This window comes from Sorex araneus, chromosome 1 (genome assembly GCF_027595985.1).
Source record: "Sorex araneus isolate mSorAra2 chromosome 1, mSorAra2.pri, whole genome shotgun sequence".
NCBI lineage: Eukaryota > Metazoa > Chordata > Mammalia > Eulipotyphla > Soricidae > Sorex > Sorex araneus.
Window position 1 is genome coordinate 7,761,946 of NC_073302.1, and position 26,397 is coordinate 7,788,342.

A 26,397-nucleotide genomic window follows, 5' to 3' on the forward strand; every position below is an offset into this window, starting at 1 on the left:
AACCCTTTGTGTCCCCAGGGGCCTGCCGGGAGCCCCCTTTCCCTGGTGCAGAGCGGGTGGGGCAGCGGGAGGGCTCCCCCTCTCTCGGGTCTCTGAGGTCAGTTTCCCTCCCCCCAGACGGCCGCGGGTTCCCCCTCCCCGACGTGCCAGACCTTGGGGAAAACTCTTAGGGTGAGACTTCCCATTTCCAGCCTCGAAGACCGCGGGACCCCGCCGCACGACCCCCTTTAAGGAAACCCAGGCCTCACCCCCACTTTACAGATGAGGAAACTGAGGACTGGAGAAGGCGGCGATTTAAGTCTGCAAGGGAGGCTTCACGGTCGGGCCGGGCAAGACCGGGGAGGGGGTGTCCCAGCAGCCCCCCGCCCCTGCTCTGCCGCGCACTCGAGCGCGCGCCGCAGGACGCCCCGCGCCCCCACCCCCACCCCCACCCCCGCCCCAACGTGGCCCTGGTCACCTCGAAGCGGGATTTGCGACGAGGGGCTCCCTCTGGCGCCCCGCGGCGGGTTCCGGGGCTCCTGGGGGCCGGGCCGGGCTTGGGGGGGCGGCAGGAGGCGGCGGGCGGGCCTCCGCCCCCGGATCCCCCCCGCGGGCTGCGCAGGGCGCGGGTCCCAGGTGCGCCTCGGGGCGGCCGTGCGGGGGGGGGGCCGGGGAGCGGCGGGGTGGGGGGGAGCCGGTCCGCGCCCCCGCCTGTCTCCCCGCCCCCGGGCCCCGGCAGGCGGGCGGGCGGCGCGGGGCGCGGCTCATCCCCGGCGGCGGCGCGAGGTGCGGGGCGCGGCCGCTGCAGGCGTCGCGGGGTGGACGCGCCTTCGGGCTCCGGGGCTCCCCGACGCCGCGTGCCGCCCGGCGGGGGCCGGAGCTCGGCCGCCCGGAGCCCGCGCGGGTCCCCGCGCCAGGTGCCCGCGCCCGACGTAGGGATCCGGGGGCCGCGGGGGGCGGCGGCCCGGGCCGTCGCGGCCGCGGGCTTTGTCCTGCCGGCGCTTCGGGGCTGGGTCCGGGCGCGGCCGTGCGGGGCGGCGCCCGGTGCGTGTCCGCGCGGCCCCGCCGTCCCTCCCCGCGGGCCGGTGCGCGGTGCCCGGAGTCGGTGTCCGCGCCCGTCCCCCTCCGTCCTTCCCTCTCCCCGTCCTGCCGCGCCCCCCTTCCCCCTGTCATCTCGTCCCCGCACGCTCTGCCACTCGGGTTTTCGTTGTCCCCGGCGCAGGGACACGCGCTCCGGGGAGCCGCCTCGGCCGAGGTCTCTGCGTCTCGCTCGGGCCCAGCTCGCGGTCTCTGCCGGCTGCGTCTCTGTCCGCCTCGTCCCGGTCCCCTCGTCGGGCGGGTCCCGCTCACCGCCGCGCCCCGCTCCGTCCGCCCCGGGCGCCTCCGCGTCCCCCACCCCGTGCCGCCGCGACCCCTCTCCTCTCGCTTTTCTCAGCATCGGGGTTTTTGTTCTCGGACGAACGAATCGAGATCAAAGCGCATCGAATCCCGGGGTCCCGCGGCCGGCGCGGCGCGGGCAGCAGGACAGCAGTCCCCGGCGGGCGCGAGGGGCGCGGGCGCAGGGTGGGCGCGGGCCCGGCCGCCGGCCGCTCCGGGGTGCAGGCTCCCGCGGGCGCTCGGACGGTCGACGGCGGTCGCGATGCGGCGAGGGGGGCTCCCTGGGCGTATCCCGAGGGCGGGTGGGGGCGCGGGGTGCGAGACCCCCGAGCCAACTCTGCGGCGCCGCACCCCGCTGACCCGCGCCTCTTTCTGCAGGCGGTCGCCGCGGGCATGGACTATTCGTACGATGAGGACCTGGACGAGCTGTGCCCGGTGTGTGGGGACAAGGTGTCCGGCTACCACTACGGGCTGCTCACCTGCGAGAGCTGCAAGGTGAGTGCGCTCGGCCCTGGCGAGGGCTCGGGAGCGGCCTGGAGGACGGCCTGGAGGTGGCGGCGACAAGCCCCGCGCCCGGGTCTGGGACCCGGCGGCGGGAGCGGGGAGCACGCCGGCCGGCCCGAAGGCTGACGCCCCTCTCCCGCAGGGCTTCTTCAAGCGCACGGTGCAGAACAACAAGCACTACACGTGCACCGAGAGCCAGAGCTGCAAGATCGACAAGACGCAGAGGAAGCGCTGCCCCTTCTGCCGCTTCCAGAAGTGCCTGACGGTGGGGATGCGGCTGGAAGGTGCGCGGGGCCTGGCCTCTGCCCGCCCCGGGGGCGCGGAGGAAGGGGGCCGGGCGGGGCGGGGGTCGAGGGCCCCTTCCGAGGCTTTTCCGGTCGGCAGTCACCCCGCCCTGGACACTGGGGCCAGGGGAGCCGCCCGCGGAACCCGCGTGTCGAGAGGGCCCTGGGTCGTCGATTCTGCGCGGCGGGTCCGGGTCGGCACTGGGCAGAGCCCCGCGGGGAGAAGCCCCCAACACCCCACGGACCCCCAACAGCAGGAAGCGCTGGGGCTTTCAGAAACATAAGCTGGGAATTTAGGACTCGAGAGGAACGGGAGAGCGCTCAGGGCCCAAATCCCTGGCCCGCGGGCGGCTCGTCCTGTCCACAGCTCCCCATGGTGTCCTGCAAACCGTCGGCAGTAACCCTGGTGGCCCAAATACTGCTGGGGAGACCTCAAAGCGTGACTGACTGGTCTCAGAACAGCCCCTGCAGCGGGCTGTGCCGCCGGGGGAGATTATTGACCCTCTCTGAGCTGCAGCCTCAGGCCGTCAGAGGACTGAGGAAAGCACTCCAGCTGGCAGGAGACCTCGGCATTCTCTCCTCGCTCCACAGGAGCTTGTCCGTCCACCGTCCTCGTCCAGCTCTCTTGTCTGTCCCCCGGCCCAGTCACCCGGTGGGTGACGTTTCCTCCCCCACGGCTCAGCCAGGCCCCGGGACGGTAGGGGGTGAGAAGGGTGGTCCTGCTGTGGACCCCTCCTTGACTCCTCCCCTGCCCCAGCTCCGTTAAGGGGGTGGGGTGGGGAGGCGCAGTTTGGTCAGGAAGGACTCCTGGGTGGACAGCAGAGGCGTCCACCCCGCTGGCCCCGGCTGGGCTGTGCGCCGAGCCGGCAGCTGTTAGCTGATGTTCTCAAGCTTCATCCAAAGCCCCTGGGGGCTGCAGCTCTAGGGTCCCGCCACCTAGAGGCCGCGGTCCAGGCTGTGGAGGATGGGCGGGGTCTACCCTGTCCTGCCCCCAGGACCCATGTCCCCAGATCTAGGTTTGGGGGTTGGGGGGGGGGAGCAGGAAAGCCGGTGATGGGCAGCAGGACCTTGGGAGGGGCGGGAAGGCAGGGGGACATTCCAGGTGGGTCTCGGAGCGGCCGGCAAGGTGCTCCTGCTGGCCCCCTTCTCCAGGGCCCGCAGACACGCACCTGTATGCCCAGCTGGCAGCGCATTCCTGACCAGGCTGAGGCCATCTGGCAGGGGAGGTCCCCTCCCCCACCTGCACAGTCCCCGGCAGCCCTCAACACAGCCCAACCTCGAAGGCTGTGGCAGGCGCCCAAGACATTTGGCCACTGAGGCCGGTGGGCAGGCTCAGAGCAGCCGGACTCCGCTTCCGGCTGTGAACTAGGCTCCCAGCGCCCACATTCATCACCAGGTCCCGGCCAGGCCCCGGGAGGGTCCCAGCCTCCAGAAGCTCTGAGCCTAGCTCTGGTGGCATCATCCCCCTGCGCCTGATAAGAAGGGGTGGGACCCTCGGGGCAAGGAGAGTGCATTCTGCCTGCACGCGTAAGTCCAGGAAAGCATCACGGAGGAGGTGACCTCAGGCTCCTGCAAAGGACCAGGTTTGAGGCAGAAGGAAGAGCAAAGGCAGCATGGTGGAAGGAGAAGTCCCAGGTAGAGGTGCAGAGGGAGGAGTAAGGTGGCGTGGAAAGAACCCGGGCTCGGAGGGGAGGGCCTGGGAGAGCTGGACAGGGCCCTGGAGGCTGGGCGAAGGCAGGAGGGGGCTCCGGCTGCGGGCCGCGGGAGCTGGACCCAGATGGCAGGGCAGGGTCAGAGGTGCCGGTGGGGGCTGAGTCTGACCCGCTGCCCCTGCCCGCAGCCGTGCGTGCTGACCGCATGCGGGGCGGCCGGAACAAGTTCGGACCCATGTACAAGCGGGACCGAGCCCTGAAGCAGCAGAAGAAGGCCCAGATCCGGGCCAACGGCTTCAAGCTGGAGACTGGGCCCCCCTCGGGCGCGCCGCCCCCGCCGCCCCCGCCCCCGCCCCCGCCGGACTACATGCTGCCGCCGGGGCTGCACGCCGCCGACCCCAAGGGCCTGAGCGCCGCGCCCCCCGCGGGGCCCATGGGCGACTTTGGACCCCCAGCGCTGCCCATGGCCGTGCCCAGCACCCACGGGCCCCTGGCCGGCTACCTCTACCCTTCCTTCCCCGGCCGCACCATCAAGTCCGAGTACCCGGAGCCCTACGCCAGCCCCCCGCAGCCCGGGCCGCCCTACGGCTACCCGGAGTCCTTCTCGGGCCGGCCCGGGGTGCCCGAGCTCATCCTGCAGCTGCTGCAGCTGGAGCCCGAGGAGGAGCAGGTGCGGGCGCGCATCCTGGGCTGCCTGCAGGAGCCCGCCAAGGGCCGCCCCGACCAGCCGGCGCCCTTCAGCCTGCTCTGCCGCATGGCCGACCAGACCTTCATCTCCATCGTGGACTGGGCGCGCAGGTGCATGATCTTCAAGGAGCTGGAGGTGAGTCCCGGCGCCGCGGCCCCCCACCCTGGGCCCAGCCTGTTTGTGGGGACCCTGTGGGTGTCCCAGCCCGCCTGTCTCTCCCTCCCACTGTGCTCTGCTCTGCTCTCTGCGTCTCTCCAGCCCCTCCAGTCTGCGTTCTTGCTTCCAGACTGGGTCGCCAGGCAATTTTTTTTTTCTCTCTCTCCCCCAGGCCCTCGGTCTCGCCAAAAACCAGCTGAGACAGGGCGGGCCTCCCCGCCCCATTTTGGAGAGCTGCTGGCAGCTCAGGGCGGTCATCAGGGCAGAGGGAGTTTGTGGTTTGTCCTTCCCGCCGGAGGGACAGTGCACGCGTGTCCCTGTTGGGGAGGCGCAGGGCCGGGGGCTGAAGTGCATGTGGTGCCAACCCCACCCGGGGCGGAGGAAGGGGAGATGGGGGCAGGGGAGATGGAGGCCTGTGCTTCTTTTTTTTTTTTTTTTTTTTTTTGCTTTTTGGGTCACACCCGATTATGCACAGGGGTTACTCCTGGTTCTACACTCAGGAATTACTCCTGGCGGTGCTCAGGGGACCATATGGGATGCTGGGATTCGAACCCGGGTCGGCCGCGTGCAAGGCAAACGCCCTCCCCGCTGTGCTATCGCTCCAGCCCAGGCCTGTGCATCTTCACCTCACCCCCGACTAGCCCCCTACTAGGAGCAGAGTAAGCCGCGAGCCCTCGGGGTCCCCCAGTCCTGTCCGGGCACGAACCCCTTGGGAGTGAACCCCACAGTGTTCGCCTCCCCGCTGCTGCACCGCCGGCTGCTGCAGGCCCCTCCATGGGACCCCTGCAGACGAGCTGAGTTGGACTCACTGATGCTGCTCCCGTCTGGGTGTCCTCAGTTGGGCCGGGGGCGCTGCCTGGCGCTGCTGACGGGGGTGGGCACGGGGCACTGTGGGCCCAGGACATGTGCTTTGGGGATTTGGGCACCATCGTTGCTGACCTGGTCACTGCCGTTGCTGGCTCCTGTTTCTGCCGAGGGGGTCTGAGACGGTGCAGGCCTGAGGCGGTGCCCGTGTATTTCTAGGGCAAAGCCTCTCGCCCCGTCTCCTTCCCCAGGCAGCCCTCCCGGATGACACAAGAGGCCCCAGGGGCATTGTCCCCTGCAGCAGCAGCCCAGGCCCCAGGAGGGGACGGGGCGTCCAGCTTCCAGGAGCCCCTGTGCTGAGGCACGTGGTGGGCCGGGAGCGTCCTCTGCCCGGCCCCTCTCACCGGGCCGCGCGTGCACACACGGGGTGGGAATGGCTTTTGTCCCAGCCCTGCTGAGTGTTTTTTCCTGCTTCCGGCTTCTCTGTGCTCCCAACCTTCCTGCTTCCCCCTCCCCGCCCCTCTCTGAGTGGAGCCCAGGAACATGAACCCCAAGTTCCAGCCCAGTCCCGTGAGCATCCTCAGCGGTGGGAACCACCCACCCCCACCTCCCAGTTCTCAGGCTGCCGTCAGACTGCACAATCTGGGGCTGGAGTGATAGCACAGCGGGTAGGGCGTTTGCCTTGCACGCGGCCGACCCGGGTTTGAATCCCAGCATCCCATATGGTCCCCTGAGCACCTCCAGGGGTGGTTCCTGAGTGCACAGCCAGGAGTAATCCCTGTGCATCGCCAGGTGCGACCCAAAAAGAAAAAAAAAAAAAAAAGGCAGATTGCACAGTCTGAGCGGGGACGGAGCAGGTGGATGGTTAGCCTGGCCCTGTGCCCCTCCCAGCAGGCCCCTCACCCCTGCCTGGGCCAGGCCCCCCTCAGCAGGCGGGAGGGCGGGCTCTCTGGCACCCAGAGGGGCAGCCTTGGGGGTGCTCTGGATGCCAAAGGCTAGAAAAGGGGCCAGGTCCACCCCGGTACCACGGCTCTGAGTGAGGGGCCCAGGGTGGGGGCAGTGGGCACTGCCTGGGGACATCCAAGCAGGCAGCTGCTCCCGCGCCTTCCCAGACTGTAACGGGCACGCTGGGAAGCAGAAACCGCTTGGCGCGTGGCAAGGCGTCCGGCCGGGGTGTGGGCCTGAGGGTGGACACGGCTGGAAGCAGGCTCAGCCCAGGGCTAGCGGGAGGCAGCATCCGGGGCCAGGCAGGCCCCTCAGTCTCGGCACTGCGGGGTGCTGAGACCCCAGAGGTTGGGGTTTCAGATGCCCTCGTGGGGCTCCCCTCCGTCCTCTCTCCCAGCCTCACCTGCTCCCGTGGTGTCGTGGCCCGGGAGAGCCCGCCGTGGGGCGAGTTCAGGTCAGGCCCAGGAGGCTGAGGCCACCGGGGGCAAGGAGGGCGGCACAGGAGGACCCCCACTACCCACTGTGGGGGTGCAGGGTGGGCGGTGATGAGGGCCCCGGGCAGGCGCCTGCTGGCCCGACCTCACCCCGGGTGCCCCTCCGTGGCCAGCGCTGAGCTTGGATGGATGGTGGCGTGGACGTGGCAGGAGCTGTCAGCCGGGCTGACAGAGGGCGCCCCACAGGCGCCCTGCGGAGTGAGCGCGGCCGGCCTTGGCCGCAGGCCCCCCAGACCCCGGCCGGAGGTCAGCCCGGCCCCCGTAAATAAGCCGCCGTGTCAAGGCTCCAGGGAGATTTGTGGGGATTGGCAGGAGGGGCGGCCCGGGCGGGACCCGCACGCGTCCTTGTTCCGGGCCGCGGGAGACACCTCGGCTGAGGAGACTGGAGCCGGGCGACACCAAGCCCGTCGCTAAGTGGCCTCTCAGCCACCTGCTTCCGCCCAGGAACCCCTGGATTTCTTTTCCATGAAAAGGGAAGGAGGGAGGAGCCGGGGGTGTGTGTGTCTGTGTCTGTGTGTCTGTGGGAGTGTATGTGTTTATGAGTGTGTGCGTGTATTTATAAATGTGTGTGTGAGTGTATGTATGTGTATGAGTGTGGGTGTATGTGTGTGCGCCTGTCTGTGTGTATGTGATTTTGAAGGTGGGTGGATGTATGTGTGTATGTCTGAGAGTGTGAATGTATGTGAGTGAGTTTATGAGTATGTGTGACAGTGTATGTGTATGTGTATGTGTGTGTGTTTATGAGTGTATGTGGGTGTGGTGGATGTGAGTGTGTGTGTGTATATGTGTGTGTTGACGAGTGTATGAGGTGTGTGACTGTGTGACTGTGTGTATGTGTGTTCCCATCTGTCTGGGGAAGGGTGACAGGCCTGGGTGCTGGGTGCTGGGTGCTCCTTGGAGCCCCCCCAGGAGGTTTCCTGCCCCCTCTCCCGGGACAGGAAGTCAGGGCAGAGGAGGGTGGGGGCGGCGGGGCTGCCCTCTGGGCCTGCGCCCCTGTCTGCTCTGGGGCTGAGGTCTGGGGACCACGTCTGCTCCCCGCTGGGCCAGTGGGTCACGGTGACCCCTCTGCTCTCTGCCTGGCCCGTCTGCTTATCTCCTGTTCTGCCCCTTATCTCCCCTCCTTCCACCTCCACCCCGCGCCTTCAGTCTGGCACGAGTGCGTCTGTCCCCCGGGGCCCAGAGGACTGGGGAGCTGAGCGCAGAGCTGCACGTAGCCCCGTCACCCCCACTCTGGGCAGCCTGAGGGGGCTGCCACTGGGGCTCGGGGCCCCCAGGCCCCCTGAGGCAGAGCCCGTGAGGGTGCCAGTGCACAGGCCGGAGGGCACCGGATCGGGTCGGGTCTGGCCGGCCCCGCTCTCTCCTGGGACACTGGGGCAGCCTGGACACGGCCACGAGAAGGGGCAGGGAGGGGCAGGGAGGGGCAGTCCCGCTGCCCCAGGGAGCAGCCGGTGGCCAGTCAGCGTCGCTGTCACCAGGCTGAGGGTGGCCGGGGGTGGCGGGGGCGTGGAGGGACCTGCAGTGCCCATCTGCTCTTTGTCCCTGTCGGGCCAGGAACAGGGCCAGGCGCAGCAGCAGGGACGGCTGTCCTGCTTCCGTGCGACGCCTGGGCTCGCCCCTGTGGAGCCTGGAGTGGAACCACAGATCCCTCAGCACAGGGGCAGCCTCGGGCGGGCAGCCCCCCACCCCCCGCTGGCCAGACTCTGGGGCCGCACATGCCCTCACCCGCCACTCCCGGACCCTCCCCGTGGGGGCCCAGAGACGAGCAGGAGGTGATGCCACAGAGTCATGAATTAGGGCCACCCAGGTGTGTAGGAGGAGCCGGTGCAGAGGCTGGGAATGACCCAAGGCAGGGGGAGGGGCCCCATCGCTCCATGGGGGAGGGGATGACCCTGCCAGGAGCCAGTTCCCTGGTGGGGGAAATCTGGAACCTGGTAGAGCTGTGTGTCCTGGGCAAGTGACCTGACCTCTCTGGGCTCTGCAGCTCGGCCGTCCTTGCAGGTTGTCTCTCTCTCTCTCTCCTCTGTCTCTGTCTCTCTGTCTCTGCCTCTATCTCTGTCTCTCTGTCTCTGTCTTTCTCCCCCTCTCTCTGTCTCTCTCTTCCTCCCTCTTTCTCTCCTCCTCCCTCTCTCCCTCTCCCTCCCTCTCTCTTACCCTCCTCTTGATATTGGGTCAGGCCCCACCACTCTGGGTCCACAGTTCAGGGCGGGGAGGGAGGTGCCGCCTGGTCACTGTCCCCTGTGCCCCTCCCTGCAGGTGGCCGACCAGATGACCCTTCTGCAGAACTGCTGGAGCGAGCTGCTGGTGTTCGACCACGTGTACCGGCAGATCCAGCACGGCAAGGAGGCCAGCATCCTGCTGGTCACGGGGCAGGAGGTGACCACCCTCTGCGCCCGCCCGGCCCCTGGGAGTCCTGCTCTGGGGGAGGCCACAGAGGGATGTGGGGATGGTCCGAAGCTCCCGGAGGTGATGGGCTCTGGGTGTTGGGAGAGTAGAGAGGTCGGGAGGGGAATGGTGGTGCGAGCAGGGGCCCAGCAGGGCAAAGGGGCCAGAGGGGTGTTTCCGGCTCCAGGTCTCCAGGGCCAGTGGCACGGGGGTTTGAAAGGACGCGGTGCCCTGTGTGGGTGGGACGGGCTGAGAGGCTCACAGGGGTGCTCAGGGCTGGGTTGGAGCAGACCTTGCTGGTTTTCAGTCCTGGGTGGGTGGGTGGATGGATGGATGGATGGATGGATGGATGGATGGATGGATGGATGGATGGATGGAATGACAGATGGATGGATGGATGGATGGATGGATGGAATGACAGATGGATGGATGGATGGATGGATGGATGGAATGACGGATGGGTGGATGAACGGACGGATGGATGAACAAATGGACAGATGGGAGTGTGGATGAATGGATGAATAGATGAATGAACAGATGGATGGATAGACAGGTGGACAGGTGAGTGGATGGCTGGGTGGGTGGATGGACAGATGGATAAACGGATGGACAGGTGAACAGGTGAACAGGATTGGTTGGTGACAGGTGGATGGATGGGTGGATGGACTGATGGATGGGTGGATGCACAGTTGGGTGGACAGGCGAATGGATGGAAGGTGGATAAATTGGTGGGTGGGTGGGTGGGTGGATTGGTGGGTAGGTGAGTGTATAGGTGGGTGGGTGGGTGCCTGGGTGAATAGATTGGTGGTTGGGTAGATGGTTTGGGGGGTGAATGGGCAGAGTAGCCCAGGGCTCCAAGAGTTCAGTCGGAATTTGGTTCCCTCTAGGGGAGAGAATCAGGGGCTATATGGCAAGCGAGAGGGGAGTGGGGGCAGGTCCCCAGCTGATCAGAATCCTGGGGACCCGGGAGGGGGCACTTCAAGCAGGAGATCCCGCAGCTGGAGCAGGAGAAGTGGAAGGAGGGAGTACGGGGTGGGGGGAGTGGGCTTGGCAGGTGCCCTTCATTCTGTCGGGGGGGGGGCAGTGAATATGGCCCAAGCGATGCAAGTGCACCCCGAGGCTGCATGCCCGTACGGCGTCTGAGGGTGCAGTGCATACAGCCTGTGTGCGGGGGGCACAGCCAGGGTGCGTCTGTCTCTCTGGGATGGAGCGTGTCCATGCTGGGAAGCGGAGGGCTGGCGGCCCTGGGAGAGTTTTCCTGAGCTGAGTGGCCATGGGCGTGGGCGCAGTCCGCTGGTCCCTGTGTGTGTGTGTGTGTGTGTGTGTGTGTGTGTGTGTGTGTGTGTGTGTGTGTGGTGGGGGCCCTGGGCTGGCACCCCACGAGGTGCAGACACCACAGATGACAGAGGGCCCCTCGCACGCCCCCTTCCCCATCCGGGTGGCGACTCAGCGTGTCTGAAGGAGCAGGGGGCGGGGGTCTTCCTCGGGCGGCTCCCAGCAGGGCCCCGCGCTGACCCGCCCTCCCCCGCCAGGTGGAGCTGAGCACCGTGGCAGAACAGGCGGGGTCCCTGCTGCACGGCCTGGTGCTGCGGACGCAGGAGCTGGTCCTGCAGCTGCACGCGCTGCAGCTCGACCGCCAGGAGTTTGTCTGCCTCAAGTTCCTCATCCTCTTCAGCCTCGGTGAGTGGACAGTGCGGGAGGGACGCTGGCCCAGGGCCTGGCGCTTCAGACCGGGGGTGGGGCGCTGCTTCTCTCGGCCACAGTCCCTCTGTGTGTGTGGGGGGGGGGCAGAGAGCGTGTCTACGGCTTTCTGTTCGGGAGCAGGGCGCCTTTTCAGAATTGGCCTGGGCGGGGGGGGGGGGGGGGGTTGGAGCGATGGCACAGCGGGGAGGGCATTTGCCTTGCACGCAGCCGGCCTGGGTTCGAATCCCAGCATCCCATATAGTCCCCCAAGAACCACCAGGAGTAATTCCTGAGTGCAGAGTCAGGAGTAACCCCTGAGCATCGCCGGGTGTGACCCAAAAAGAAGAAAAAAAAAAAAGAATTGGCCTTTGGGGACGGGACCCGCCAGTGTTTGGGGAGGCCCGTGGGGCCGGGCATGGAATCCGGGGCTCCCACAGGCAGAGCGGGCACGCTGGTCCCTTGGGCCATTGCAGCCCCTTCTGAGAATCTGGGAAATGCCTGAAGACACCTCAGAAAGTGCCAATGCCCACACACACAAGTCACCTGATTCACCTGATTCCAGAACCTTCTGTTGTTGCCCCACGTGTGTGGAGGGGAGGAGAAGGTCTTGTTTTCCCTGATTTCCTGCTGGGCCCAGGAAGAGGAGGGCCACTGCGTCTGAGTTCTTTGGGGCCACATCCCCGTTCTCGTTCATTTATTCATTCATTCATCCATCATTCATTCCTTTGCTGAGCAATGCCCAGTGCGAGGCCCCAGGAGCACAGAGCCTGAGCGAGCCTGAGCCCGGCTTTTCCTCACAGGCATCAAGGAGTCCAGGTGTGAAGGCGCTGAGGGTGAAATGCTCCATTAGGAAGGCAGGGAGGGACTGGCCCAGCCCAGCCCAGGAGTCCGGTGTCTCCATGGCACTCTGGCTCGGGCTCAGCTGACAGTCTCTACCCCTTCAGAGTACACCCTGTGCCCCGTGCCTGGTGCTGCCGTCAACCCTGACATTTCCTTGCCATCAGGAGACCTCAGTCCAGGTGGGAGAGGTCTCCTGTTGGGGGCAAAGGGTCAGGACTGGGACAGAGAGGTCAGAGCAAGGCCTCTGCTCGGAAGGCTTCCTGGAAGAGGGATCATTGAGTGGGGTCTTGGAGGGTGAATAGGAGTTTGCTGGGTAGATGGATCATTCTGCAGCAGCGTAGCTGGGTTGAAAGGTGAAACATAGGGGCTGGAGCCATAGCACAGCGGGTAGGGCATTTGCCTTGCATGCGGCCGACCTGGGTTCGATTCCCAGCATCCCATAGGGTCCCCCGAGCACCGCCAGGAGTAATTCCTGAGTGCAGAGCCAGGAGTGACCCCTGTGCATCGCCGGATGTGACCCAAAAAGCAAAAAAGCAAAAAAAAAAAAAGCAAGGTAAAACACGGGGGCATGAATGTCTCCTCACCTGCAGAGGGGCCGGAACTGAGGCGCAGATGGCGGGGGGGTGGTGCCTGCCAGCGGGAGGAGAGGACAGGAGTGAGCCTGAGGAGTGCTCAGTGCTGGCTGTGCCCGTGTGCCAGGGACCCCGGGCTGGACCTCACTGTGGAGGTCTCATCCCCTTGCACCCCACAGGCTCCCCCGTGGCCCTTGGGGGTGGGGGCTGGAGTGCAGCCATGCTTAGGAGTGGAGACCACCCAGGGGGTGGGGCTTCCTTTGTGTCTTACCCTCTCTGGTGCATGACTGTGTGCGGGAGTCTGGGTGCGTGTTGTGAGACTGTGTATCGGTATGTGTGTATGTGAGAGTGCATGTGAGACAGTGTGTGTCGGGAAATGGGTGGATGTGAGTTTCTGTGGGAGCATGAGTGTGTGAGTATATGTGAGTGTCTGAGTGAGTGTGTGAGTGTATATGAGTGTATGTGAGTGAGAGTGTGTGTGAGTATATACGAGTGTGTGTGAATGTGTGTGAGTGTATACAAGTGTGTGAATGTATGCGTGTGGATGTGAGTATGTGGGTGTGTAAAGTATGAGTATATGTGTGTGTGAGTGTGTCAGTGTGTGGGGGGGTATGTGTATGTGAGTGTGAGTGTGTGACTATGTGTGAGTGAGGTGTGTGGGTGTACATGAGTGTTGGGGATGTGACTATGTGACTGTGTTAGTGTATGAATGTGTGTGAGAGTGTATGTGAGAGGGGGTGGATGTATAAGTGTGTGTATATGTGTGTGTGACTATGTGTGAGTGTATGAGTGTGAGTGTATATGAGTGTGTTTGTGTGTATGTGTATGTGAGTGTGTGTGACTATGTGACTGAGTGTATGTAGGTGTGTGTGGGTGTGTGTGTGACTGTGAGTGTATGAATATGTGAGTGCACGTGAGTGTGTGTGGGTGTGTGAATGTGTGTGACTGTCAGCTGTTATAGGCTCATGATTTTTCACGTGTGTCAGGAACCTGGAGAGCTGGTGAGGGGCGGGGCTCCGGGGACCCCCTCGAATGCAGGGACCATTGTGCCGGTCTGGGGGGATTTGCAGCGGGGAACTCTGGAGCTAGGGGCCCAGGGGCCAGGGGGTGTCTGAGTGGGTGGAGAGGGGGCCGCTGTCCTTTCCCTGCTTGGCACCCCTGGAAGTGGAGTCCCTGGGCTTGGCTTTCTAGACTACCCGGGGTCTGACACGTCCTAGCCGAGCGACTTCTCGGGTCTCAGTGGCTGGTCTCGGGGACCAGCCCCTCCTCTCCGCGGGCCTCGGCCTGAGCCCCAGGACTGCAGCGAGCAGTGCCAGGCGGAGGAGGGCGCATGTGACCCCGAAAAGCAGGGTGGGTGTGAGGGACGGAGCACAAATGTTCTAAATCGGAGCTTGCCCTGGGGCCAGGCCGGTGCCTGCTGGACTCCTGTCCCCTCCTGTCCATCGACCTTCCTGCTGGTCCTTAGCTGGCTCCGAGGCCGGCCGAGAGTTACCCAGAGTGCTCGGTGCCAGGCCAGAGCCCTTGTCAATGTGCGCGGGACATTTTTACAGCTTTTATTTTTGTTTGGGGGCAGTAGCCGGTGGTGCTCAGGATTCACTCCTGGCTCTGTGCTCCCGTAGGTGGTGCCAGAGATCAGGCCTCGGTCACACAAAACGTGCGCCCCACCTGCTCTGCTTGTTTCGCCAGTCCCAGTTTTGCAATTGTTATCAGAACTCTCACTGTGAGAGCTAGTCACGCACTGCAGGAGGGAATGAATGAAGTAGGTGAATGAATGCCTCATTTTCCCATTTGGCACCCCCCCATGTGTCTCATGGTGCGGTGGCTGGTCTTTGGGGACAGGGACAGAATCTGGCTGAGGAGAGCGAGGGGCAGTCAGCCAGAAGCCAGAGACGCCGGTGTCACTGGGGAGCAAGGGGAGGAGGAAGAGGAGGCGGCCTGGACCTGCCGGAGCCCACGGCAGAGCCAGAAGCCAGGCTCGCTCCTAAGGCCATCGGCCGGCAGGTCGCTGGGTGGAACAGGAGTCCGAGCTATGAATGTGACAGGGCTTGGTCTAGAAGTCAACTATGCCTGGGGTATCAGGGAAGGCTTCTTGGAGGATGAGGCTCGGAAGCTGGGCTTTGCAGTGTGAATACGAGTGTTCTCTGTGAAGCCAACAAGAACTCCTTCCCACCTGCAGGAACAGTTTATGCAAAAAAAATAAAAAAAAGCAAGGGATCCTGCAGGTTTGGGGTGACTGTGGGGCAGGGAGGGTAGGGGTGCAGGGGCTGGGATCAAGTCCCCGAAACTTTGCTGGGGGAAAAGGGAAAGAGGAGGGACACCCCACATACCACAGTCCTTTGTCCGGGAAGTTCTTCCGACCGCAGGGGGCAGCCCAGGGCTCTGTGAAGGGGGAAGATGCCTTGATGAAACAGACTTGAGGGGGCTCCTCTGTCCCCACTCACCAACCCAACAACGACTGGGGCCGGGAAGGGCCGCACACCGGCTACCAACCCCCAACTGGCAGCTGGGTGCTGCCCTGGGGCAGTGCCTCCCGAGATGGGCCGCCAGGACCCCCCAAGCTGACTGTCCCCCCCTGCGCCCCCCATCTCTCCTCCCCCCCCCCCCCGCCCCAAGGCCTGCCTGCTCGCCTGGCTCCACAGAAGGGCACCATTTGGTGTCTAAATAGGCAGCTCCGGCAGGCACAGAGACAGGTAAGGAGGTTTAATTAAAATTAGTGCCTCTCTCCTGGCAATCGCCGTGTTTATGAAGATGGGCCCGGCCGGCATTGTTCGCCGAGGACTTAATCGAAGCTTAATGGATTGACCTAACATGCGGTTTCCTGACTCCCATTGAGACGCCCGCCGCCCGCGTTCCCTTAAGCGTTTGCAATTTACCCACGGCTCCCTGCCAACAAAAGGCGGCCTGAATAGCAGCCCACTCGAGGCCTCATTGTGCGCGGGGGCGCCCGCCTGAGTCACCGCTATTGGGACAACATTCTTTATGCCTCGCTGGAATGAAAGGATTATTCAAATATTCAATTAAACCGTGAAAAGGGGGCTTTTCTGAGAACCTGGGGCCCCCAGCTCCTCGGAGCTAGCGTCTGCTGGGGCGGGTGGGGGGGGCTGCATCTCGCAGTCCCCCCCCTCCCACCACACACCTCCAGGATTGCTGGGAGCCGAGCAGGCTTGAGGGGCGGGGGACCCCTGCAGGCTGATCATCTCCGGGGGTGCCCCAGCTCCTGCCTGCGGTGGCCCAGAGCCCGGCAGACAGATCAGATCCCGTTCCCTGCCACCCTGGAGGTAGGCTGCTCTGTACCCCTGTTCTGCAGGTGATGGGAAACCAAGGCTCAGAGAGAGGGAGGGGGTCCCCCAGGTGGCGGAAGGGTTGGGCTGTGTGGGACCCTGTCCCGGGTCTGATGGAGGGTGGGGTGGGGTCTCTTGGGGTGTTGGTGCCGGCTCATCTCAAGGGTGTCCTTGAGACACGGGGTTAGGGGACGGAGGGGTCAGGGCAGGGCGGAGCCACATGGTCCCTGCCTGTCCACAGGGCTCTGAGCCCAGGAACCGCCTTGGATCCAGCTCCTGGCACGAGGTCCCCCCTGGCGGGCCACCCCCTGGCACTGGGGCTGCCCCTTCCCTCCCACGGGCCAGGGAAGCAGGAAACCAGACTAGTGGGGGCCTGAGTGAGCTCCCCCCGCCCCGCAGCCCTGCAGTGAGGGGTCTCCCACCACAGAGAGCTGCCTGGGGGGCGGGGGGCGCTGGCTCTGCAGGCTGTCCTTGGGGTGCACCCACACCTCACACTGCCCCGTACGCAGCGAAGGACAGTAAATCCTGGTAAAGCCGGCTCGGGCCGCCCTGCCCCCACCCCCAGCCGTGCCCTCCACTGCGGTGAGCTTCGAGCAGGTTCCGACCCTGCTCTCGGCCCAGCCCCTCTGGGGTGAGTTATCAGCAGAATTGTCCGGTCTGGGACCAATGAGGTCCAAGATGTGAGAGTTGGCCTGGAGAGTGGTGTCAACAGGACCGGGGCCAGAAAGCCACCGAGGCCTCCCGGAGGCCAGTCACGGGTGGGGGTGGGGGGCGGAACTCCCATGACCCTTGAGAGTATCCAGCAGGTGAGTGGAGGGGCAGGGTGGCACTGTCCAGCTGGGCATGTTGTCCGCTGCACAAGGGCATCTTGACACTAGCGGGGCACAAGAAAGGCTAAGATACAGCTGGGACGGCGCCGGCCAAACCGTCTCTGGGTAGCAAAAGGGGAATTTCTCCTTGGCCCCGGTGGGCTCATGGCAGCCTGGGGGAGATGAGGGGAGAAATCACCCAACTTACTTTCTACAGAAGCTTCAGGTTCTGCGGTGGGTCGTGGTCGGGACCAGATCCTGCCATACGGCCTGAGTCCGGCTCGGGTTTCCCTAAATCCGGCTTTGGACAACATGGGCCTCAGCGGGCGCTCTGGGGGCGGCTGGGGATCAGGGTTGCCAGGAGCCGCGGCCCTCCCAGCGCTGGGGGTGTTAGGAGGGATTAGAGGGCCAAGGGCGACACATGCTCGGGGGCGCGTGCTGGGCTGGGGCCCGCTTCCGGGGCTAGGACCCCGCTACTGTGGCCCCTCGGCACCCCGGGACACTCGGCCAGCAGGGGCGAGGGAGCACTGGACAAGAAGGCCCTCCAGGGGCACCCCTGGGCCAGGCACCTGTGCAACCCCACCGGGTGACACAGAGCGAGGAGGTCCGGGCACTGCGGAGGCTTGGCCCCGCCATGGCCTCATAGGACAGAGTGAGCCTGCCTGATGATGAGTGTGTGAACCCCACTCCTGGGTCCCGGGCGCGGCACCTCAAGGGTCCCCACAGGACACACACTCTCCTCGGTCTCCTCACACAGGCTCGCACTGGCCCCCTGCTGGCCACGGTATCCCTGCACTGGCCTAGCGCTGTGCGGGGCACCCCATGTGGCACTATGTGGCTTTGTGAAAGAGAGCTGATGCTGCCCACCCACCCTGCACCCCCACCCCGAGTCCTGCCTGCCCGCAGCTGTCCCCTGCACAAGGCTCGGTCAGCCCCCGGCCGCTCCCCAGCCCCATGATGGGGAGCTCTGCAGGAAGCTCTGCTGGCTAGCCTGGAGGGGGTGCCCCAGGAGGGCTGGGCTCTGCAAACTGGGGGGCTCCGGGCGTATGAGAAGGGCTTGTGATGGAACTGATAGGGTGGGGGAAGGGGGTGGGGGGATACGGTGATGGCAGGGCCGCGGTGTGAGTGTGACTATCCTGGAGGGGCCAGGGCTCGTCACCTCGGTGGGGGTCGGTGTTGGGAAGGTGACAAGGGCTGCAGAGATAGGATGGGTAAGGCGCTTGCTTTGCACACAGTTCCATCCCTGGCACCCCCCCCCCATGGTCCCCAGAGCCCCACCAGGAGTGATCCCTGAGCAGAGAGCCAGGAGTTTGGGGCTCTGGCCCCAAAGCAAAGCAAATGAATAAAAGGTGCCATGCCCCGACCCGTCCTTTGGGGCACCGTGCCCTGCCCCAGCGCGGGTCGGCTGTGGTGAAGAGGGCCTCTCCCCACCCCAGTCCACGGAGGGGAAACTGAGGTGCAGCCATATTCCCAGGGCTCCCCGCAGAGGAGGGCGACGAGAGTCACGTTCCCAGGTGATGCTGCGGAGGGCGTTGGCGGGGGACCCCGGGGTGAGGGCTCAGGGGCCGCCCACGCGGAGCCGGGACGCGACCGGCTGTGAGCGCCCCTCGGTCCCTCCGCAGACGTGAAGTTCCTTAACAACCACGGCCTGGTGAAGGACGCGCAGGAGAAGGCCAACGCCGCCCTGCTCGACTACACGCTGTGCCACTACCCGCACTGCGGGGACAAGTTCCAGCAGCTGCTGCTGTGCCTGGTGGAGGTGCGGGCCCTGAGCATGCAGGCCAAGGAGTACCTGTACCACAAGCACCTGGGCAACGAGATGCCGCGCAACAACCTGCTCATCGAGATGCTGCAAGCCAAGCCGACCTGAGCCCGGGCCGGGGGCGGGGCCTGTCGGGGCGGGGCCGCTGTCAGGGCGGGGCCCGGCTGGGGCGGGGCCTTACGGGGCGGGGCTGTGGTCGGGGCGGGGCCATACGGGGGCGGGGCTGTGGTCGGGGCGGGGCCTGCTGGGGGCGGGGCCGCGGCCGTCCAGGCCTTCCATACGGCTTATTTTATTATGCGGATCTGGGAGCCCCGCCCTGGACCCCTGAGCTCTCCGAAGCCGTTTGGTTTGGGAAGGTGAGATGGATGGACAGGCTCCCACTAGCCACGGGTGCTCCCTCTAGACACGCAGAGTGCCCCAAGGAGACAGCTGATGATCCCCCTCCCCTGATCCCAGTTCTGAGTCCCCAAGTCTGGAGTGCACGTCCGATGAGGGTTTAGGATCCCCGAGGGGCGGAGGGGGGCGCTCCATGGCCCTTGGGTCAGGGTCATCCCTTCCCTCGCCTCCTGGAAGCTGGCAGAGAGGCTGAATAGGCAGCTGCAGCTGGGGAAGAGGTGAGGGAGGGTCTCTAGCACGCCCGGAAACCGCGGTGTCTGTGTATACAGATTCAGGCAGGGGCCCCAGAGGACCGTGGGAGCTTGTTAGGACAAAAGGACCCCCCTCTGGCCCTTCCACTCCGCCAGGCTTCTGCAGGGGAGAATTTTCACAGCCCTCCCCTCCACCCCACCCCCCGCCCACCTACTGAAGAAGGCGACCCTACTCGCCAGCCTACAGCTCGCCCACGCGGGCGTTATCTGCAAGTCTGTAACGCAGAGGTTTGCTTCTGTTTTGTTTTGCATCACCTCGATATGCCCTGGAAGGCGGGTATGAGGGGCACAGAGGACAGATCTGAGAAATGACGTTGGGACTTGGAGATTAGCACAGAGTGTGAGCCAGTCTTTCCCCAGATGCCCTCATAGGCATGTCCAGTCCAGAGTAAAACCTGTTGTTTGCCCGCCATCCCACCCTGCTGGCCGGATGCCCTGTGGGGGCTCTGAGTCTCTGGGTGGGAATAGGGGTGATCTTTGGGGGGAGGGGAGATGGTCTCTAGGTCAGGGGCATTGCTGATGAGTCCCTCGCTTGGCCTGCCTGCTGGGTTTCTTGCTGCAGATCCTGAGGGCTGGGCGACCACTTCCGGGCTGCCTGGCCTGTTCTCAAAGACTTTCCAGGGCCAGGTGCCAGGGAGAGGCCATGCCGCCCCGTGTCCCCACGCGGGCCACTGTCTGTCTTGCTTTCATGTTGCAGCTTGCGCTGAGCCTGTCCAGTTGGAGGTGATTGGGCACCCCTGCCCCCCTGCCTGTCCCCACTGCCACTGATATGTGCTCCTGCCAAGACCAGAGACACCCCCCCCCCAGTACCCCATGAGAAGTGCCCTTAATCTCCCCAGCCCTCCCTCGCAGACCTGGAATAAATTTTGCAATTAGTTTCCAACTGTCTTCGTTGTTTCCATTCTGAGGGGGAGGGAGCCGGCTGGGAGGGCGTGGGGGGGGCTGGGAGGGGCGTTACTCCCACGGTAGTGGAGGGGACGGGCACATAACTTTTGATTCAAAATAATGGAGAGGCAGGCTGGGAGGTGGGGGCAGAGTGGGTGGGCGCTGTTGATGGGCTCCACCTAGAGGCTTGGGAGTTGCCTCTGACTCAGTTTCTCGGTTCATGCATCCCAGACATTCAATGAGCATCTGCGGAGCGAATCCCTTACCTCACGTCGCTCCCACAGCCCGGGAAGCTGGAGGGGCGTTGCCAGGTGCCGGGACCGCCCAATCTGGTTTCCTTGCCTCCTCCCCACCGCTGAGTGGCAGCAGTGAGCAGCGGAGGCTCCGGAACCGTCCCGGCTCGGATGCCGCCTCCCGCGGTCCCAGCTACTCCTCCCTCACTGCCCCTTCGGTAGGTGGCAGCCCCGGATTACAGATGAGTGGCACGGTGGCCTGAGAAGGGGTGGAGCCGGTAGGCAAACCCTCATCGTCCACTTCGACCAGCTGACCAATGCTGTCACTGTCACTGTTATCCCTTGCTCATTGATTTGCTTAAGCGGGCACCAGTAACGTCTCCACTGTGAGACTTATTGTAACTGGTTTTGGCATATATATATGTGAATATATATATATTTTTTGGGGGGGTCACACCCAGGGATGCTCAGGGGTTACTCCTGGATGCACTCAGGAATCACTCCTGGTGGTGCTCAATATGGGATGCTGGGAATCGAACTCCGGTCGGCCGCATGCAAGGCAAACTCCCTACCCGCTGTGCTATCGCTCCAGCCCCTGACCAATGCTGATTTACCCAGCGCCTCTGCAAACGGAAAAAGGGTGTTGGGAGTGGCTCCTATGCAAAGGAAAGGGGGTCCTTTGCCCTCCTGGCATCTTCAGCCACAAACCCAGCGCAGAGATGAAATCCTGATGTGATGGCGTGTGTCATGTCTAGAGCTTGAGGAGACAGGGAAGTGATTTGACCTTTCTGCGATAGGATGGCTTCATAACAGAGCTGTCATCCAAATTGGGTTTTGGAGATAGTCCAGGAGTTTGCCGATAGACAGACAAGAGCTGGGGGCAGAGGAAGCAGAGTGAGCGAAAGGATGGAAGGATGTCAGTCAACAGTGCTCGGGGACCTACATGATTTTGGCCGCAGATTAAAGAGCGTATGGAAGGAGGCAGGATAGGAAGCTGAGGGTGTGGTGAGGGGGAGAGACTAGGAAGGATTCCTTGGTCCCCCCGCCCCCGCCCCTGCACCCAGTAGCCTTGGATTAGCTGGGTGGGGGAGGCAGGAGGGAGGGGGTCAGCAGTCAGAGGCATCAGGAACTGCACCCCCGTGTCCCCCGCACCCAGTTCAGCACCACCTATTCCACACCCCCAGGCTGCAGTCCTTCAAATCTGGTCCCCCAGCTGTGGCGCCTGCTCAGTGGCCCCGTAACACTCGGTGCCGCTGTGCCTTTGCAGCGCTGTGCAGGACTACATGGGCGGCACCCCCTCGCCGCTCCCGGGGCATAGGGAAGGGCACGAGCTCCCAGGAGTGGATCCCACATTTTATAGATGATGAGCATCTAGAGGTCCCACCAGTGCCCCAGCCCGGGAGGAAATCACGTGACCCTGGAGCTTGCGAGCGGGTGGGTCCGTCTCCGCGGGTGGATTGGTCCCAGACTCCCCCTCCACACACACAGGTGGTGTCGGGAGGGCGCGACTTCAGGGCTGCAGGCGGAGCTGGTGTGCCGTTCTGGGGCTGTGTCTCACTCAGGGGCGCCCGCCCGCGAAGCAGTGTGGGGGGGGGCCCGGGGGGGGCAGTGATCTGCTGAGTCCCTGCCCCTGGCTCCTCCCTGGCCAGCTCCGCCTGGGTGCCTCCCTCACGGCCAGGCCTGGTGCTGACCCCCCCCATCTCTGCTCCAGCCTCTTCTGGGCAGTTTGAGGCGGTGGGCAGGTGTCCAGGCCTCCCGCTGACACAGGACTCACAGACCCCCCAGCCCCAGGGGCCAGCCTGGGGCTTCCCACTCCTCCACCCCAGCCCCCTCCCCACATTTTCTCCCAGCCTGTGACCTCTGTGTGTTGCGGGGGGGGGGGGGTGGGGGGAACGGCATACAGTGGGTGCTTAGCAGGGTTGTCTCTTACCCGCCACCCCAGTGAAACTGGGGTTCAAACCTCAGTCCCCAAGCTCAAACGGCAGCTCTCCGAGTCCCTCTGGGGAAGTCAGTCCTTGCCCCAGGGGACCCCAGACAGAGAGGAGGGAGGGATGGGGACGGTGACGATGTAGTTTATTCCCAGACCTGGCGTGGGGGGAGGGTCGTCGCAGCGAATAGCGTGGGGGAGATGGGGCTTCCCGAGGCTGCTGGGAGCAGAGGGGGATCCCGGGTTCGCTCCAAGCCGAGGCAGAGAGTGACCCTTAGGGCCGGTCCAGCAGAATCAGCCTGGGGAGTCCACCAGCGCCCCGAATGGAGAGAGCGGGGAGCTCTGTGCGGGGTGCCCTGGCCGGGCCCTGAGCGGTCTCCCTGCATCCCCTCCCCCTCCAACCCCGTGCCTCAGTTTCCCCAGGAACCCGGCGTGCCCGGGGCGCAGAGAGCAGGCGGGCTGGCAGGCGGAGCGGCCGGCGGCGCTCGGTTGCTACCGCAGCCTTAGCAACGCGCCCATTCAGCCGAGACAAAGGCGCTGTCACTCGAGCTCCGAGGCGCCGCCGCGCTTCCTGGTTCCCCAAGGCGCTGCGCCTGCGGGGGTCGCGGCGCCGGGGGCGGGGGGAGGGCAGCGCAGCGGGCGCCGCCTGCTCCTTCCCCGTCGGCCTGCAGGGGGCGCCGCCGGGCCGCCGTGCGCGGGGAGCCGCGGGGCCGCAGCCCCTGGCCACGGGCGGGCGGGCGCGGGCTTCCCACGGCCGCTGCAGGCGCCTGTCGGCTGTGGGGACCCCGGCCCGGCTGCGAGCAGCCTCGAGCCCCCAACCGGGAGCCTTCCGGGCCTCTCCTGGGGCAAGGCCACACCCCCCACCCCTTCCCTCTCCCTGTAGCTGTCCAGCTGGGGAAACTGAGGCCTTGGCGAACAGCGCCGCGTCCTGGCTGTGTCTGGCAGGCCTCTGAGACCGTGAGCGGGTGCAGAGCTTTTGCTTCTTGCCCCGCGTTCCTCGGGGCGCAGCCCGGGAAGGGGGTCCAGGCCACCCCCACTGGAGGCTGGCGGGAGGGGCGCCGCCTTCCCTCTGCGGGGGGCTCCATCAGCTAAAGGGGCTCTGTCTGGGGTGTCCCCCGCCAGAGTCCTGGGCTGTGCTGGTGATGGCTGTCCAGTTACAGGAGAGTCACCCCAGCCCACCACCATCCCTGTGACCCCCCCAACCCTCCCACCCACTCGTCCCACCTCTCCTGGGTTCTGCAGAGCAGCTTGTGGGAATTCTGAGGCTGTGGGTCCCTAGGTTGGGGGGGAGGCGAGCACTTCTGTAGAGGAACTGTGGGGAGACTGAGGCAGGGAGAAGAGATCTCAGCTCATCCATCTTGAGGCTGTCAGTGCCAGAGACCCTAGGAACCTCCCCGTTAGTGTCAGGCCCAGAGAGGGAAGGGCACTTGCCCAAGGAGGCACAGCAGGGACACCTGGCTGGGCCCTGGCTCTGGGCACCATACTTCCTCCACCTGCCTGCCTTCCCGAACCCCCAGGTCCCTGTCCTGGGAACCCAGGGCACTGGAGGGGAAGAGCCGACCCTCAGTGAGGTGGTGGTGGGGAAATGAGCCATTTCCTCTCTTTTAAATATGTGTGCTTTCATTATTTTTTAATCATTTATTTATGATTTTAAACCATTTTTAAAAAATATATTGAGGTTCTGTGATTTGTGTCCTGGTCACTGTGTCCTTTGAGATGCGGAAGCTTCTTGGTTTAATGCAGTCCTTTTGTCTTTGCTTCCACCGGCTTGGTCAGTGCTGTATCATCCCTTTTTTTTTTTCTTTTTGGGTCACACCTGGCGATGCTCAGGGGTTACTCCTGGCTCTGCACTCAGGAATCTCCACTGGCGGTGCTCAGGGGACCATATGGGATGCTGGGAATCGAACCCGGGTCGGCCGGCCGTGTGCAAGGCAAATGCCCTACCCGCTGAATGCTGTTTCATCCTTAAAGGTGCCCTTAGCTTCAGTGTCACAGAGAGTTCTACCTATGCCTTCCTCCATGTACCTTATGGATTTAGGTCTTCAAAGTCTTTTTATTTATTTATTTATTGAATCACCACGTGGAAAGTTACAAAGCTTTCAGGTTTAAGTCTCAGTTATACAATGCTCGAACACCCATCCCTTCACCAGTGCACATATCCCACCACCAAGAAACACAGTATACCTCCCCCCACCCCCAACTCCCCCAGACTCCCACCCCGCCTGTGTAGCTGGCACCGTCAAGTAAAGTGATAAATTTCACTTTACTTTCAGTTTACTTTGATTACATTCAACATTTCAACAAAAAACTCATTATTATTGTTTGGAGTTTCCCCCAAAGTCAGTCCTGCTGAAAAGGAAGCATTTGATAATTTGTTTTCCATTGCTGAGAATGAAAAGATATGAGGTCAAGCAGCCGCACTAGTGGCCGCATGGTTTTGGGTTTCTATATTTTAGTAACTAAGTCCAGAGAAATTTCTGCCAGAAATTGCATCATTGCAAGCTCGTACCTCTCTGCTACTTTATATTCCATATGTGAGTGCAATCTTTCTATGTCTGTCTCTTTCCTTCTGACTCATTTCACTCAACATGATACTTTCCATGTTGATCCACTTATATGCAAATTTCATGACTTCATCTTTCTGACAGCTGCATAGTATTCCATTGTGTAGATGTACCAAAGTTTCTTTAACCAGTCATCTGTTTTTGGACACTCTGTTTTTTTCCAGGTTGTGGCTATTGTAAACAGTGCGGCAATAAACATAGAAATGCAGATGTCATTTCTACTATACCTTTTTGCCTCTCTGGGATATATTCCCAGGAGTGGTATTGCTGGGTCAAATGGGAGCTCAATTTCTAACTTTTTGAGAATCGTCCATATTGTTTTCCAAAAGGGCTGAACCAGCCGGCATTCCCACCAGCAGTGAAGGAAAGTCCCTTTCTCCCCACATCCATGCCAACACCAGTTGCTTTTGTTTTTTGGAATGTGGGCCAGTCTCTGTGGTGTGAGATGATATCTCATTGTTGTTTTGATCTGCATCTCCCTGATGATTACTGATGTTGAACATTTTCTCATGTGCCTCTCAGCCATTTGGATTTCTTCTTTGGGAAAGTTTCTGTTCATTTCATCACCCCATTTTTCGATGAAAATGGCAGTTTTCTTCTTGTGGAGTTCAACCAGTGCATTGTATATCCTTGATATCAAACCTTTATTAGATGGGGACTGTGTAAATATCCTTTCCCTTTCTGTAGATTGTCTTTGTATTTTGTGATACCAAAGTCTTTAATCTACTTTTTTAAAAAAGATGTGTTTATTGAATCACTGTGAGAGAGACCCTTATAAAGCTCTTTGTGATTAGGTTTCAGTTGTACAGGGTTCCAACACCCATCCCTCCACCAGTGCACATTTCCCAGCACCAAGTGTCCCCAGGGTCCCAGTTTCCCTCCTATCACCACCCCCACCTCAGCCTGCCTCTGTGGCACTCCTCTCTCTCTCTGGCATTGTGGTTTGCAATACAGATACTGAGAGGTTATCAGGTATATCCCTTTACCTACTTTCAACACTCAGTTCTTGCTGTCATTGTCATACTGGCCCCTGGTCTATCTTATATACCCTCTGCCCCGCACATACTTGTGGTTGATTTAATCACTTTGATTGGACTTTTGTGCATGGCATTACAAAGAGGTCTGAGTTCTTTCTTTTCTTCTTTATTTTTTTGCATGTAGCTGCCCAGTTTCCCCAGCACTGCTTGTTCCACTTCATATTTTTGCTCCTTTATTGAAATTAACTAATCATATATCTGAGAGTCTGCCTCAGGATATTTCCCTCTATTCCGTTGATACGAGGGTCTGTCTTTATTCCAGTACCATGCCGTTTTAATTACTAACAGTTTGTAGATTAGTTTGAAATTGGGGAAAGTGCTGCCTCCCACCTTCTTTTTCCCCATGTATTGTTTTAGCTATTCGGGGGTTGAGTTACAATACTGTAATTGATGGTTTCTGCACACATAATTGAAACACCACATCCATCACCAGTGTACCAACTTACCTCCCCCAAGGACCCCAATGCCCATCCCTCCTTTTTGCTCTCCATGACCCCCACAAAGAAAATCTCAGTTGTGTGGATCAATTCTCCCACTGTGCTGCCTTTGACCCTTTGCTGCTACCTTGCTGTGTATCTTTAAGTCATTCACATGACTTAAAGGCACTCACAGATCATTCTGTGTCTGTCCCTTTTCTTCTGACTGATTTCGTTTAGCATGATATCTTCTAGTTATGTCTACGTTGCAGCAAATTGCATGATTTTGTTATCCTTTTTTTTTTTTTTGGTTTTTGGGTCACACCTGGCGATGCACAGGGGTTACTCCTGGCTCTTCACTCAGGAATTACCCCTGGCGGTGCTCAGGGGACCATATGGGATGCTGGGATTAGAACCCGGGTCGGCCGCGTGCAAGGCAAACGCCCTACCCGCTGTGCTATCGCTCCAGCCTCGAT

At 62.6% G+C, this 26,397-nt stretch overlaps 1 protein-coding gene across 1 annotated transcript; it reads left to right on the forward strand.

The window, feature by feature from the left end:
• The first annotated feature begins 1,749 nt into the window (after window positions 1-1,749).
• NR5A1 (nuclear receptor subfamily 5 group A member 1) lies at window positions 1,750-18,320 on the forward strand. Its single transcript, XM_004613333.2, has 6 exons — window positions 1,750-1,851; window positions 2,003-2,144; window positions 3,985-4,619; window positions 9,137-9,256; window positions 10,798-10,945; window positions 18,073-18,320. The coding sequence occupies exons 1-6, from the start codon at window positions 1,750-1,752 to the stop codon at window positions 18,318-18,320; spliced, it is 1,395 nt and encodes a 464-aa protein (XP_004613390.1).
• The last annotated feature ends 8,077 nt before the right edge of the window (window positions 18,321-26,397 follow it).